This window comes from Ostrea edulis, chromosome 10, assembly GCF_947568905.1.
Source record: "Ostrea edulis chromosome 10, xbOstEdul1.1, whole genome shotgun sequence".
NCBI classification, from domain to species: domain Eukaryota; kingdom Metazoa; phylum Mollusca; class Bivalvia; order Ostreida; family Ostreidae; genus Ostrea; species Ostrea edulis.
In genome coordinates this window covers 33,845,968-33,862,674 of record NC_079173.1, presented here as the reverse complement: position 1 = coordinate 33,862,674, position 16,707 = coordinate 33,845,968, and the positions used below count along the sequence as shown (strand labels likewise).

Sequence of the window (16,707 nt, the reverse complement as noted above, 5' to 3'; positions counted from 1 at the left end):
CCTGACGTTAGCAGTGACTAGAAAAACACCATTGAAATCAAAGTTGTTGTTTTTCCCCCAGTGCGTAGTGATAAGTCATTCATGTAAAAGAACATCAAAAGTACTGTGTTCGACAATTGATTGTGCAATCATTTATTTGATCAGCGAGATTATCTTAAAATTATACATGCGAACAAAGGCACGGTTACCGCCCGTAGATTAGTGCTGATGCATTGTGGGTATGGACGCGAAATTTGAATGGCTCCGAAAGAAAACAAACATTTCTCGAAAGAAAACCGCGGACTTCCAGAATGAATTTATACGGTAAGAACATAATTTTACTTAGATATACCATCCTTTTTTATCATTACTTCATATATTTTCATTTGTATCAAGGTCATACACATTAAATCGGGAATGTTAGCACGTGGTAAAACAAAGGGTTCAACTACATGATGCTTTAGCGAGCTGATGATGCGATATATGCACTGCAGTAAAAGATAAATAAATTGAAAATATGTTTTATGAAGTATTTCCACATGTTGTTTTATTTATATAAAGTATACACAATATAAATATTAGTGCTGTATGTGTGATGTGATGTACATTGTTGATTGTAACAATCGTCTAGCCTACTCGGGCTACTGTGCGACATTCACTACCACCTAGCTACTGGGGGTTACTGATTTGTAAATCTAGGGCTGCTGTTTGCAATGTATAGAATCTAACCGAAAATTATGATTTTTATGATCTTTTATATTTTGGTTGAGACAGTGAAAAGATGCGTCAAATAGGCTAATTTAGTCATTACATTTATCAATGTTTAATGAAAATCTCGGAATTATTTTTAACACAGCCATTATGATTATCATCAGTAGCGTTTGTAAAGGCGCGAGACAAAAGTAATGACTCCCAAAGACCCCCTTCCTATTTCAAATAGTATGTCTGTGGTCTAATTTACATTAACATGATCAAAAGAAATTTAACCATTTAATCTTGGAAAGACATTCGTTTCCTCTCATTATCATACAAGAAATTCACACTTGACGTTGGTTACTTTTTCTTCTTTGAATAGCTATAATACTATAAAGACTAATAGCATGTACAATATTGTTGAGTCATCATTATTATAAAATTATTGAATATTCATTATCATATATACTTACAGTGTTAAAAAAATTGGAAATCTTCTACAGTATGTACAATATTATATAGACATTTGTGAATGTCTGTTAAAATATCCACAGAACAGTTCTGGAGATGAACATTGTGAATGTCTACTAAAATATCCACAGAACAGTTCTGGAGATGAACATTTGTAGCTGCTAACTAATCCCTATATTATGTATACATATCAATGGAAAAAATGATTTAGACTAAAAATTACACTCTTTAAAAGATTTTTATTTTGTCTCAATGATTTGAATTTGTAATTCATTTCCATTCTATATTATGACATGTACAGACCTAGAGTGGTCACTCTTGTGATTTTTCTATGCACAGCACATTATATGCCTAAGGCGATATATTAGACTTGAAAATCTCTTATGTTTACAGAATATAGAATATTTTTTAGGGTCTTTTAGATACTCAATTCTTCATTAACTTTAAGCTATACAGCTCATCAATAAAATACATCATAATGACACAGTTTATAAAGAAAATATTCCAAAACAAACATGAGATGATTACAGCAATCATGTTTACATATTAAATGTTCTCTGTGATAGTTTAATTGTCCATTAAGGTAATTGATAGACAGTTATTTTACCTTGGAAGAAGGACAAAAAAACTCTTCAAAATAATTGCTGTTTATGAACAGTTCCTGTGAAAGACCACTTTGTTTTCTCCTGTTGACCAGTGGTGTGTGGTGAAGCAGTGCACTGGAGTACTGATTAAACAATAGAGATCTATAGAACTGGTCACCATACTGAAACACAGACATATCACCATTTTATTTCACAGATATGTCAAGGCGAAACTTGGTTGGGGGCAGAGCATCAAATGGATTGCTAAATGGGCTTTGGGCACCAGATTAAAAAAAAGGGGGGTGGGGTGCTGTTCCCTCTGTGGAGAACTTGCTGATGTATTTATATTGTATGAACTTTGACAATTTCGTGACAGTTGTATCCATAAAAAATATTTAAATCCTGTAGGTCTATAATTGTAAGTTATAATAACAATGCATGCTGAGTTGACAACTACAGAAATCTCCCATCTAATCTGCTTAAGCAGGAAATGCTCTCTTTGCTTGATTAAACACTTGTTATCAACTTTCACTATCAGGTTGTATGCTAAATAAATGTGTTAGTGAGTGATCTATAGGCATGATTGATATAAATTTCTGTGCACATTTATTAATTATATTATCTCCATCTAGTAGGGCTGAAACGATACGCCTCCTTCATGATACAATACGTATTGTAATACTTAAATGCCACAATTCAATACTCTCAATACAATACAATTTACAGAAGAAACCAATATTAACATTGAAGAAAAATTTAATTACCAAGATTCACATTCAAAATCTTATCAAAAAGCAAAATGTTTCCAAACTGCCAAATGATAAGATACGTGTTGGCTCTGTAGTTCAAACCAATAAAGTGCATTATTATTTTCATCAGACTCAAGGTAAACAACAGTCTGAACGTTATTTGACACTATTTTGTTCCCTATCCGGGTAAAAATAATAAGTACGGCTGAGCCTGATGAACAGAAAATTGAGTCAGAATGAATAAAACATTGAAATTGAACGTTTATATTGAGAACAGTATCAATATTTCTGTGAATTGTTTCAGTCTTACTATCTAGTCCAATGAAGATATAGTGCAATATTATTTGTGTCTAGTGCAGTACATAATCCCCAATGAAGATATAGTACAATACCCCCCCCCCCCCCTTCGTCGTAAACAGTCTATTTTATACAATATGATAATAAAATCACAAAATGTAAGCCTTTAGGAAAAGTATTATGTTTAAAAATAATCTTTATTTTGACAAGGGCCAAATTTTTTCATAGACCCCTGATAAGAATTTAACAGAGAACTTTTCTTGCCAGAATTTCATTATGGGCCGGCACAAGCCGGCCCATTCTATGAAATAAGAATTTGAGAAGCGTATGAGTTTCTGCGGGATGAGTGTGTATTTTTTTTTTAAGTTGGATTACTGATTATCATGATACGTTTTCATTTTGTATGTAAAGTAATTCGGTGGTGTTTTTTAAACATTTGTTTTTTGGTTTTTTTGTTGTTGTTGTTGTTGTTTTTTTTGTGTAACACACAGGTCACGTGCGCTTATCTGCTGACCTATTTATAGAGGTGGCGTCATTTTTGTTTTGTTTTGAAAAATGCATAATTCCAAGGGTGCTAAAGAATGTTTTGATTATTGCATTATACTATTTTGTTAAATATTGTCACAGGTTGTGCCAATAAAATTTTCAATCTTGAATAAATCTGATTTATTTCATAGCGAAAGGTTATGATATTTGGATAACCCAAATTAAATGTCACAGTTTTAATATGGAAAGTGTGAAATTAAATTAATGCAGTATTCATGCAACAGTCATTGGTTGAATTATTTTGCACATTAGAAAATGTTTGCTTAATATATTCAAGTGATAAAAGCTCAATATTTTCCAATAATGAACATTGTAAATATTCATCAAACTTATAACATCCAAGGAGCAGAATAACCCATATCTATTATTTTTAGGTCATTCAGATGAGGCTTGTAAGCCATGGTCCTGTGTCACGATAGGCGTTAGCACGATAAAGAACCCTCACTGCTCAATTCGCCCGAAGGTGACGTCTCTATAAGAGTGAAAAATTCGAGAATGAGACGTAAAGCAGCATATAAACACATTATTCTGAGGTCACAATGGTTTAAGGTTAAGGTTCAGACTGCTCTTTAAAAAAGTCCACTGGAGAACCTTTGCCTACTGGACATACACGTAGTTCACAGATCTTTAAGGAGTAAAAGATTACTGTTCATTTTGTATGTTAATGGGTCGAATTTGGACACTTGTCCAATCAATATGTTTACGAGACAGTTTTAGTTTATGGAAACAATGATACTCTCTTGGAAATTTGTTCGGCCCATAACTTTGGTGCGTGCACCAATGTTTCTTGTCCCCACCTGATATATTAAACAAATGAACCTGGTAGTGAAAACTGGTTCCTCATTCCCCATCAATGATGACTAATATTATACTGTCTGGAGCAGCAGAATAAAGGGAACCTGTTTTGCATGATGTTAGTCACTCCTATTTTTCTAATTCATGATCATGTTATTTTTGTGTTTAAACACTAATCAACATGTCAATTTGATTGTTAGTATAAGAGATTTCTAATTACATGTGTAAGGTAGTCAATAGGTGTAAGATTGACACCTATTTTACCTTAATGGAACAGGTGTCACCCTGTGTACCTGGAATAAACAGGTACATTAATCCCCAGGGGGGCAGGCTTCTGTAGGTACACCATAACTAGGATAATATGTAAACTAGAGATCTATGTAAGAAAGAGCAAACAGTTTACCAATATAAAGATCTCTTATTATTTATATCAAGTCACATCTACAAATAGTTTACATTAATTATATAATTAATTAATTATAATTATAAATTTGAAAGATTCAAACTTTAGACATTAAATGATAAATTAGTACATATAAGTAATATGTATACAATGAAAACACAATTAAATTTAAAAGTATAGAAATGTGTAGATTATTATTGGTTAGGCCAAGTAAAATTAATTAGTAGATTATCATTCCCGCCCGCCCCTCGAAAATCGCCCCGCCCCGATTTTTTTTTATTTTTCAAAATTACGATTTCCGGATATTTTTATGTCCGGTTCGGTATCGTAAACGTACTTTGTTTCACTTTGCCTTTTAGAAACCCAAATACACATGTAATTATGATTTATAAAGCCTTTTCTCAATGAGAGAAGGCATTTTCGAGGTCAAGAATACCATGGCGAAAAATAAATAATAAAAAATAAGATCTCCCACCATTTTTTTGTGAAGTTTGAATGATAATCTACTAATTAATTTTACTTGGCCTTATAACCATTATATCATGTGTAATATGACTTGATACCAATACTCCAATCAGTCCTCTTTCATCATAGTTTTATAAATTTGTTATTGATATCATTAACAACTACCATCCTAATTCTATAATTAAGCAGTTTATGTATTCATCACAAGTATTTGTGTCATTGAATTTGAAAATATTAATTTATATCTGGAGTATTCTTGTTTTACCTGTGGGGAACTGTATACCTGGATACTTGTGGCAGTAGGCCCCTCCAATCAATCTATACAGAAGTTAGGGTATTAATGGGGAGCTCTGGATTGCTAATTGTTAAAACAACATTCCCCTGTACAGGTAAATGGGGATACACAGTCCCTGATTGGTCTATCTGAGGGGTAGTAGCAAAATCACAGCTTCTGGTTGGTCCAAATGAATCCCCTTTCAAGTGTCAACCAGTCCCCCTGTACATCAGTTTTAACTGCTAATTGATTATATTCAAAGTGTCAAAAAGTGTGGGATGGTGTTTTAATTGGTTGTTAATAATGAAGTTTATACTGGACAGGCTCCCCCTGTGTTTGTAAGTACTGCATTAACTAATTAAATGTTAATTTAGTGCCTATATGATTACTCTTTGAGTTCTGAATAATACTTAGATTGATCTTCTTATATAATGTGTACATGTGAAGTCTGCCATTACAACAAAGTCATACAAAGTATGGATGATAAAAAATCAAGTGGCCACAAGTCCAAACAGAAAAAGAAGGGGGGATTAATGACAGGGAAAGTAACTAGGAGAGAGGGTGAGCATGAGAAAGGGCAAATTGCTATTTCTGAGGTGAAAGGTGGGGCTTCCCTAAGGTAAAAATTATTATTTTATATTTTATATATTAACTGCTAAGATGGATGGATGTGCTTCATTGTGTCATGGTCCTGAAACAGGGTGTCATGTGTCATGGCATTGTATGAAATAATTATATTAACATGTAGTTTAGGATAGTCTTTCCACGATTATACATGTATATGTAATGTGTACCCTGTTTTTGTATGTAGAGCAGTGTTGTACTAATGTGTCTATTTGAACAGTAAATGAGTATTTTTCACCTATTGGTGTGGGAAAAATCAACATTTTTGAATACATGAAAAATGAGTTTTTGAATATTCATGCTTCCCAATATATTGTGGTCAAAGGTCAATTTCCATTAAGGTTATGTGTAGTTGTACATGGAAGATGTCGCAAATAATTGACTTGCCTTTTAAGAAGATGAAACATCTTCCTTTTTAGGATCAAATTCATTTTAAAATAGAGTGAATCGGATATAAAAGTTAATGGTATCCTCAGATGGTTTCAAAATCGGCTTTATATTTCTCAATACCTGCTTTAAAGAATTGATGAAGAACTTCAGCTCTGACTGGTTGTTACGTGACTGAGACAGGTCTAGGATTGATTCAGACAGAATTTATAATTCATATGCCATAATTGATTAAAAACATTCATATTATCAAAATTAAATATATGTAGAAGTATCTCTCCTTCAGTTTTCAGAAAAATTCAAGTAAAAACCTGGGAGTTTTAAAAGTAATTGTGACTTTGACAAATTATTTTCTAAGGGCATTGAAAATTTACTTTTAAAATGCTGTGATCTCAAGGGTTTTGTTCACACCCCATAATCTCCTCATACCTGCAGACCCTGTATCAATAGGGAACTGTCATAGACCCACAAGGGATCGGCTGCCATTTCATTTCAAGTCAGATTATTTGCAGGAAGGTTGTAGTGTTGAGAGTGACAGTGTTTGAAATTAGGATCTACTGATGGCACTGGTACTTATATGAGGTTGTTTATAACAGGACAATTTATCTGTAGGACACTGTAGGTTCAATATTGAAGTGAAGACACAAAATTCGTCATGACAGGCACTTTATATAGTATAGTATAGAGGAGGGGGAGGGGGCTCTTAAAATCAACCAGTGTTATTACAATATTTATCCCTTTGTGTAGATAAGAGTATGAATTCATTCTATTTTAACCCATTAAGATGCTATATCAAAATATATACATAACATATAAATAAGATTTACAAAAATACAAAAATAATCTGATCTTTTCTGTTCCCACCCCAATATACAGATTCTCTCCACAGGGGGTGGGGAAATCTTATCTTTTCTGTTCCCACCCCAATATACAGATTCTCTCCACAGGGGGTGGGGAAATATGACAGACCCATGGGGGGAGTCATTCATACCAGTTTCCAATTTTCTTAAGCATAGTATGTCAGATATAGATAAAAGTGGAGGTTTGACCAGGAGAAAGCTTACTGTTTTATGGGCAGTCTTGTTTTTATAGATTGGAATATTTTATAGATAGGAAATACATTTTGATGGTTTTATGACTTTTTGATAGGGTAGGTTACACTCTTTGTTTTGTATGTTTATTATTCTAATTTACTTTGATCTTTTCAATTTACATAAAGACAATAAGGCAGAGCTTAGAACTACATGTAATTTGCTTACAGCTATTCAGCTTAAGTTTATGATAGTGAAAATTATTTTCATCCATTTTTATGATGGATCATTAAAATCAATTTACAATAATCTCAAAATAATCTATAAAAATTACAATCTAATTTTAATTAGCTGTTTTTAATCCGCTATGCTTCTAACAACATCTGACCTGTCTAAGGAGCTTATAGAGCTATTTTTAATCAGATTGAAAAAATGACCCTCTAATCTGATAATTATTGCATGGATATTGAAAATGTATCAGTGAATTAATAAGCTTGAACATTGTACAAGTATATATATATTTCTTTCTGTCTGATCCTTGATAAGTAGAAATTAAGAATGTTACACTCACTTTTACTTCATGTAGAGCTATGTTTGTATGTAGACGATTTTGCATGTTGTATTGACTGCCCTGGGGTTTACTTGGTGCAAAAACTGTTGATAGACAAAGTGCAAGTGCTTGTTAAGAAGAACCTTGCAGGTACATTGAACAAATGGGTATTTGTAGAGATGTTGTAAAAAGGGAATACTGCAGGTTTTTCAGGACATCAAGTCAGGACAAGAGAGAGAGAATAATTGAGGTACCAAAACAAGCAGTGATGGAACTTTAATCTGATGAATATATTTCTTTCAAATTTCGATATTAAAGCAAGTAGAGTACATTGTACATGGGAGTATAAAAACAGAAAGGAAACTGAAGCTACCGACCATGAAAAATCTGTTGCTCAAGTTTGCAGACTTGGAACAATGATAAACAAATTATGATTCTTGCAGATTTCTATTTCGTCTATAATTTATAGAATGTCGCCCAATAAACATGATAAATGTCCACTTTAGTCCATGAGATTATGTGACTATTAAGATGAGCAGACAGAGGAAAGGGAAATGATGATAAATGTTATAACAAGAAACCTGTACACGTTATTAACCTGTCTTCATTGTGTGGGTTGTTTAGCAACATTTGTTTGTCTATATATAGCAGCAGGCCCTTAATTAGTTTGTATGGCCACTACAATGTCCAGCCTGAAGCTAAGTATAGTCTACAGGACTAAATTTATCTAGATGTTGATTCTAAAACTGATAAAATGTTAAAATAACAGTAGCTTGTACTTGAAAGTTTTAGGAACAGTCATATTGTCTGTTGGAAAAACATGTTTAGTGTAGATGTATGTAAAGTTTTGCATGTTACGTGCAGCGTTTTGTGAAGTGCAATGTTTACATTTTTTTTTGCATGTTATGAAACCTAGTGCCAAATTAAGAACTTTTTAAAAAAAAAATTAATCTGGATTTACAGACCAAGCAAGGGCTTGTTGCAATAACAATGTTAAAAATGTAAATTCTTTGGTAATCAGTAAACAGGATGAGTAAGCTCTACTGATTTTGTGTTTCAGCACGGAGGAGTACCAGCCAACGGAGGAGTACCAGCCAATGAAGTCCAATGACCCAGAAGCCTTCTCCGAACAGGAGGTGCGCAAGATGAAGAAACTTACCAAGCGCCGCACCCTCCTTTTCATTCCCAGCTTCCGCAAGAAGAACATCAAGTTGTTCCGAGAAGACAGCACTCCTCTAACTCCTGGCGATGTTCCTAAAGACACTGACTCAGGCCGTGACAGCGATTCGCTGATCAGCGGTGATTCCAAGGGAGACAATCTATCCATTCGTAGCAGCCTGAGTTCTCTGGACAGTGGACTAGGCTCCACCACCACCTCATCATCCAGTCTCATGTCTCGAGTAGTGTCGGACATTCCAGACGTTATCCGGGAGGAGTCCCGGGGTCGTGCCCCGATAGCTTCCCCGGAGGATGACTCACTGTTGGAGGATCCAGGTGGCAATGCAGACGATAATGCGGCTTCTGCTGATGTGGAAAGTGAGAACTCCAGACAGGACAATTCAGCGTCCTCCTTCCACACACTTAGTGATTCCTGCAGTTGTGATTCCTGTAATGGTTCTTCCAGTGATTCTGAGCTGGAAGATCGTGTGCAAGCAAATTATTCCTCTGGTTCGGATTCAGACTTGGAATCAACATCCAGGACAATTACTCCAACATCCCAACGCAGTACCTCCACAGACTCCGACAGTGATCTTGATGAGTGCTCTAGTTTCTTTACCCAGGACAAGTGCTTTCTTCCTGCTGCTTCTCTAAAGTCCAGGAATCCAATTGTATATACAAATTCTGTAAATAAGGGAAACCGCATCAAGACCAATGGGAGTGTCATCAGGAAAACGCCTCATCGCCAGCTTGTCACTCCTTTGCCGACCTATGCCAGGAGCCATGGCCAACCAAATTCCACAGTTAAAGTGGGATCATCTAACTTTTCTTCAAACCGTGATGGTGCTTTCAAATCTTTCCACACCGGTAGTGATTCCATGGACTCTCTGAATTCCAGTAGGAGTACTGCATCAAATGATTCTCTTCCAAGGAACAGAATCTCATACTGCGAGCCAGATGTCGTTCCAAAGCCTGTTCCCAAACTCCGCAGGAGTGAGAGTGAAAGACAGAGCAGGTCCAAACTTCGCAGTCCCATCCTTCAAGTCCGAAACCGGAGTCTGAATCGAGAAGTCCTGGAGAATGCCGCAGCCCGTATGATTCCAGATCTCCCTTCAGATTCTTCTAAGTCACCGGCCGATGTCCAGCTGTCCATGCAGAACACAGCTTACTGGGTTAGCAACAATCGGTACAACAGTGATCCAGACGACTGTGCTCCTCTCCTGAAGGACAAGCCTGAAGTCAGTAAACAGGCACTGTGCCAGGAGATCATCGGGATCTACTTTGGTGAGGAGGATAGTGACAGTTCCCTCTCCTCCTCCTGCCTCGACAACTCCTTTGAAGGTCATGATTCCTCTTCATCATCATCCTCTGGTGACTCGACTTGCCTTCCTCATACCCTGGAAACCAACTTGGATGACTTTTCAACAGCTGTATACATCCCTGCCAAGGCTTCGGAGGCCCATACCCGCAAAATAACAAGTGGTATGTCCCCTGTAACTATAATCATTATATATATTATAGTAATTTATCAGTATAATATAGTAATTGATCAGTACTTGTTAAATCAGCTAAAGTGCCTAATAGTGTTGCAAAGTGATGAAATGATTGTCGCCAATGATCGATTGTCGATCATTTAGAGCTCTATGGTGCTACACATCAATTACAAAATAAAAGTCGCCGACATCGTTGACCCCCAAAATAATGTTCAGATTTCCTTTTCTGTGTTTCAAACTCGATCAAAAAACAAGCAAACTAAATGGCAAGAGAATTAATAACGACATTCAATATTCAGATGAGATAGAGGAGTCCGACTCTTATAAGTTTTAGACATTGTGATTATAGATAAATTCCATTACTTGATATGTTGAAATTCTGATTTATTTACCTGTGAACAAAAGGAACAAAGAAGAATTCAAATTTTGGTTTCCATATGTTTAATAATTCTGTTAACTATATTGAGAAAAACCCACTTAAATGACGATTCCGATGATGATCGATTATGGTTTTTGGTCAGATTGCCCATCACTAGTGTTACAGCCACAAAGTGGATGCAAGGTCAGATACAAAAATTATATAAAGTGCTTATATTGTATGTGACCATTTACCAAGGACACAAATAATTAGATTTAAAACCAAAAACTAGCACTAAATCTACAAATATATGCATGTGTATAGATACTGCAAATTACATGTATATTTTGTTTTTTGGCTTGCTAATCAATACCGTATAGCGGGTAAGACTCAACTTGTACATGGTAATATTCAACTCCTTATTAAATCAACTCTTACATGGTAAGATTCCTTATTAAGCTCTGTAAAAATGAACTCATACACGATAAGTTTCCTCATTAAGCAAGCTGTAAAAATGAACTCTTACACTGTAAGTTTCTTAGCAAGAACTGAAAAAAGACAAAGTAAACAAAGTGGACCAGTAAAACAAGAAAAAAAACAACACTTTTGTTAAATATTTCAACTGCATTGCCAGTCTTCAGCTGTTTTTATTTGGCATAGCAATATAATGTTAGACATAACATATGACTGCAGTCTTGCATTACGTCGCCACACTTAATAAACACGACTGAAGAAGAAAGGGGTTTAAAGTTTTTTATTATTATTTTTTTTTTTTGCTATATAGCTTTTGGTCTGCTGTGTCTGTCGTGCGACAGGGATCGTGTGTAACATTAAAATCATCCCATCAACTATTCCATACAAAGAATTACTGCAGCAAATTTGTTTTTGAACTTTATTCAAATAAAATCGACTGTAGTGAGACTGACTGAACTTCTTTTCTCTTTTTTTTTCAGCCAAAGTGAGCAAGACAAAAACTGTGATGCCCCGAGCTGAGCGTCGTAAAGCGGCCAACCATGGTGGAGTCAAGATATGCTGTGAGGACAGACCAGTCCCAAAACTGGTGAGTTGACATTGATGTGGATATACGTGGATACTGTCATTAGTGTAGTCAAATCTAAACAGCAGTTTGATCAAGTTTAAACATCAGTTCAATGATAAAATTTAAACGTCATTTTGGTAAAATCTAAATGTTAGTTCAATTTAGAAAAAATAGAAGAAGAAAAATTTAGGAAATGTGCGAATTTTTTGTTATGATTATGCACCTAACACTTTTAAAGTGACTTTTCTGATGCAAGTTTGGTGTTTTCTTGTGCCTGTTAATACCTGGTTTTTCTTCATTAATGATATACAGCAGATATGGGCAGTTACTACATGTCACTAATAATAATAAAAAAATAAACAACTAGTATAGGAACTCTTCAATTTGAGGAGATAAACAATTCCTTCAAGGGAATCCTCATTTGAACAGAAAATTGAGTCTGTTTCTATTTTGGGATTTTCATACATACCTGTAGAAGGTAAACAATGCAAAATCAATAGTGAAAGAGTTAAGTTTAACAGTGAAATCACTTACTAAATCAATAGTGAAAGAGGTAAGTTTAACAGTCAAATCACTTACAAAATCAATAGTGAAAGAGTTAAGTTTAACAGTCAAATCACTTACAAAATCAATAGTGAAAGAGTTAGTTTAACAGTCAAATCACTTTAATACAAAATCAATAGTGAAAGAGTTAAGTTTAACAGTGAAATCACTTACTAAATCAATAGTGAAAGAGTTAGTTTAACAGTGAAATCACTTACAAAATCAATAGTGAAAGAGTTAAGTTTAACAGTGAAATCACTTACAAAATCAATAGTGAAAGAGTTAAGTTTAACAGTCAAATCACTTACAAAATCAATAGTGAAAGAGTTGAGTTTAACAGTCAAATCACTTACAAAATCAATAGTGAAAGAGTTAAGTTTAACAGTCAAATCACTTACAAAATCAATAGTGAAAGAGTTAGTTTAACAGTGAAATCACTTACAAAATCAATAGTGAAAGAGTTAAGTTTAACATTGAAATCACTTACAAAATCAATAATGAAAGTTTAACAGTCAAATGACTTACAAAATCAATAGTGAAAGTTTAACAGTCAAATGACTTACTAAATCAATAATGAAAGTTTAACAGTCAAATGACTTACTAAATCAATAATGAAAGTTTAACAGTCAAATGACTTACTAAATCAATAATGAAAGTTTAACAGTCAAATGACTTACAAAATCAATAATGAAAGTTTAACAGTCAAATGACTTACAAAATCAATAGTGAAAGTTTAACAGTCAAATGACTTATTTGAAGCAAACAGCAGTTTCACCTATAAAGTGCACATTAATGGCTAGAACTGGCTGAAGCTGAATGCAAATTTCCAGACATGAATTAGGAAGGACAGCTGAGATTAGTGAAAGTCTGCCTATATCTACTGTTCACGGGATATATCCAGCCGAATCTTAGCCAAGGTTAATGACAGTCCGTATCTCATGTTTGTGATTCTTCTTTTTTTTCCCAGAGCGAACAAGAGGTGGATACTATAACAAAGCTACACACTATCTGTAATGGTCAGCGAATCGTCCAGTACCTCAACATGTCCGAATCACCCATGGTTCACTTTCCTCGTAAGTTTTCAGATAGTTTGTTTCTAATGCATGCAATTGCTTGAAAAGTGCTGTGACTTACATTTCTTATTTTCTCTACATTAAGCACAAAACAGAGAATGATATTCAGATAACGGTTCACAGAACAAAGCAGAAACACCCATACTGATTGACAAAACATGAAATGAAAGGATATATTTTCAAACGAATTCTATTTATTTCTGAATGTAACAAGTAAAGGTTTGTTTATGTGTCAGGCCTGCTGATGTGATTTCTGAATGTAACAAGTAAAGGTTTGTTTATGTGACTGCTGATGTGATTTCTTAATGTAACAAGTAAAGTTTACGTGACTGCTGATGTGATTGAATATTGACATTTCCATTGTTTTTACCTTTGATATCTTTGTCATTTCCTCATGCATGTGAACAATGTGCTTATGAATCCTGATAAATGTAGTACGACTATTTTGATGGCTGAGAATATTCTGTCAGAAATGAAAGTAAAATTTAAATATAAAAAGTCAATTTCAATTTTGAAAATACATTCAACACTTCATGCCAGCATACTTTTCAGGATACTCGTTGTGTGTTGCCATAAAGCATCATAGCTCATGCCATCGTGCACATGTATTTTTGAAAATTTTATTTCTTAATTGTCAGTAAGATATTTTCATCTTGTTTCAGCTCCAAAGCATGCTAGTCGTATCATCTGGAATCCCGAGCTGGAGGATGACACTCTTAATCACCACTCCCCCAGAAACACGCCCATCAAGCCCCGCTCAGTCCTCAGACAGGTAAGTCTTTGAAACTCTCACCACTCCCCCAGAAACACGCCCATCAAGCCCCACTCACTCCATAGACAGGTAAGTCTCCGACTATCTCAACACTCCCCCAGAAACACGCCCATCAAGCCCCACTCAGTTCTTAGACAGGTAAGTCTATTAGCTCAGTCCTCAGACAGGTAAGTCTCTGACACTCTCAACACTCCCCCAGAAACACGCCCATCAAGCCCCGCTCAGTCCTCAGAGAGGTAGGTTTATGACAATCAATTTTGTGATGCCAGCTTAACAAGAAAGACACAGACTGACAGATTTTTAATAAGCATTCTCAGGACATATGTTTTCTTTTTTCTTTTGGCAGAGACCGGAAGAATTTACCTTCCCTTTCGTAGAAGACAAACCCTCCCCTATCGTCATTACCAGGGTCAGAAGAAGCAAATCCATGTCCCGAGCATCACGGGAGTGGCCGTGGTAGAGAGCTGATATGAGGGGCTATGGTAGAGACATCAAGGAAAGATAACTCCTTCAGCAATAAACAGCATCGACTCTGTTTAGGAATCATGTTCCCTGAACAAGACATCCAGGCCAAGAACTGCTAAAACTATCGAGGGATCTTCAAATCTTCTCTAAGTTAAGGAAGGGTATGTTTTCTGTGTATATGAAACTTCAAGATGTGCCAACCTTCTCGGAATCTTTGAATCGAGAAATGTTTGTTTTCATTCGAGTTCGGAGTTCAGCGATTAGTGTTTTCTGCATCCAATTAAGAAAGAAATCGCGGATAGGACAGTATTATTTGTTTAATAAAGGATGCTTTCATATGTGACAGATGTTTTGTTTTCTATTGTTTTTAATTATTGTTCATGTTTTTAGCCTCTTGTGTTTTTACGCATTTGTGTTACTGAAATTTTGATTTTATTAAAAGACAAAATTTTAACAAGGCGACCAAAGCCTATGTTATTTCCCTGGTTTATAAATTTTAGATTAAAAAAATGTTTCTTGAATTTTTAGAATGTACATCCCTTTTGGAATTTTGCTTGCATTTTGTTTTCGACTGGTAAGCATTTTCTATACAGGGATTTTTATTGTTGTGTAGTTATTTCATTGCTGAGGTAGCACTGGTGCAGTTTCATTTTTAGAGCACCAAGTCCATTTGAAATATGTTCAGATAGATTGGTTGAAAAAAGTTTACAATCTGAATGCTTGTGTTTTTGTTGAGAGTAAAGATGGCAAGAAATAAGACTAGGTTATATTAAACTGTTGTTCAAAGTTGTTTGTCTAGTGAGATATTTGTGTAGCATTTCCTATGTTATTTTAGACAGAATATGTGTTCTTGTTGCATGAGATTTTTTACAATCTTGTACATTTTTTTTGTTGGCTGCTCAAGATCAAACATATGAAGTATTATCCTCTTCGATTTTTATTTTTTTTTGGTCAAAACCTTGCCTTTGATTGTATTTATCTTCACTTTGTGTCTCAGGTCAGTTTATTTTTGGTTTTAAGAGATTGTCAGTTTATTTTTGCAAGACTTTTACAGGTAAGATGTGCAATATATTTATTTTTCTAACTCACGTCACATGACTGATCTCTTTTGTTTGATTACTAGCATCACTCTGTCCCAACTCTAATATTCATTATTTATTCATTTACTGTCAACATAGAAAAAAACTAGTCTTATTTGTACATATTGAAAATAACATCAACATTTTGTAAATAAATCAATGAACTTCTTCATTTATATTGTTGTTGCTTTGAAAAAGCCGAGATGTACTCAGGATGGCAGGGACTTTGTGAATACGTTCATGTAAGGGAACAAGATACAGTTAAAGGCAGACTAACTCCATCGATCCCGTGTGCATCCTGAAAGAAATTATTACTAACGATTTATTCTAAACATTTGGAATTTGAATCCAAAATAGTTACTATAGCAAAGTATTCTCTGTGTAGCAGTCAGCCGGGTTCGATAGATAGGTCATTTGGTAGAGCACCTGACTAGAGATTCAGGGGGCTGGATTCGAATCCCGATCTGGTCAGTTGCATTTTCTCCCTTATCACATTTGGTGCCGTAGACAAGCCCCCTGGAACTGACAGGTGAAAATGCCTGCCAGGGGATAAAGATCCTATGGATTGATGTCTTTAATTGTGAAGACATTTAAGGAGGGAGGAATGTAGCGGTCAGCTGGGTTCGATCGTCAGAAGCCAGATAGCTCTGTTGGCACCTGACTGGAGATTCAGGGGATCCGGTGGTCTTGGTCCGTTGCATTTTCTCCCTTCCTATTACACCGGCATGTGTTCCATCAGCCTGGGACCCTGTGCTCTAAACGCGCCAGACCTTCAACAGCTCCACTGAAACAAGGCAATGATCAGTGGAGCTAGATTAAAGGACGAAAGCCCCTTTTGATTCGTTTTTGGCTAAGTTTGAGATCGCCTCTGTGCTGACG

General features: G+C 35.2%; 1 protein-coding gene across 1 annotated transcript; it reads left to right on the top strand.

Moving 5' to 3' along the window:
* The first annotated feature begins 193 nt into the window (after positions 1 to 193).
* On the top strand, positions 194 to 16,000 carry LOC125665862 (clumping factor A-like). Its single transcript, XM_048898771.2, has 6 exons — positions 194 to 303; positions 8,909 to 10,488; positions 11,811 to 11,917; positions 13,407 to 13,512; positions 14,175 to 14,284; positions 14,631 to 16,000. The coding sequence occupies exons 1-6, from the start codon at positions 221 to 223 to the stop codon at positions 14,742 to 14,744; spliced, it is 2,100 nt and encodes a 699-aa protein (XP_048754728.2). The 5' UTR covers positions 194 to 220; the 3' UTR covers positions 14,745 to 16,000.
* Positions 16,001 to 16,707: the final 707 nt, after the last annotated feature.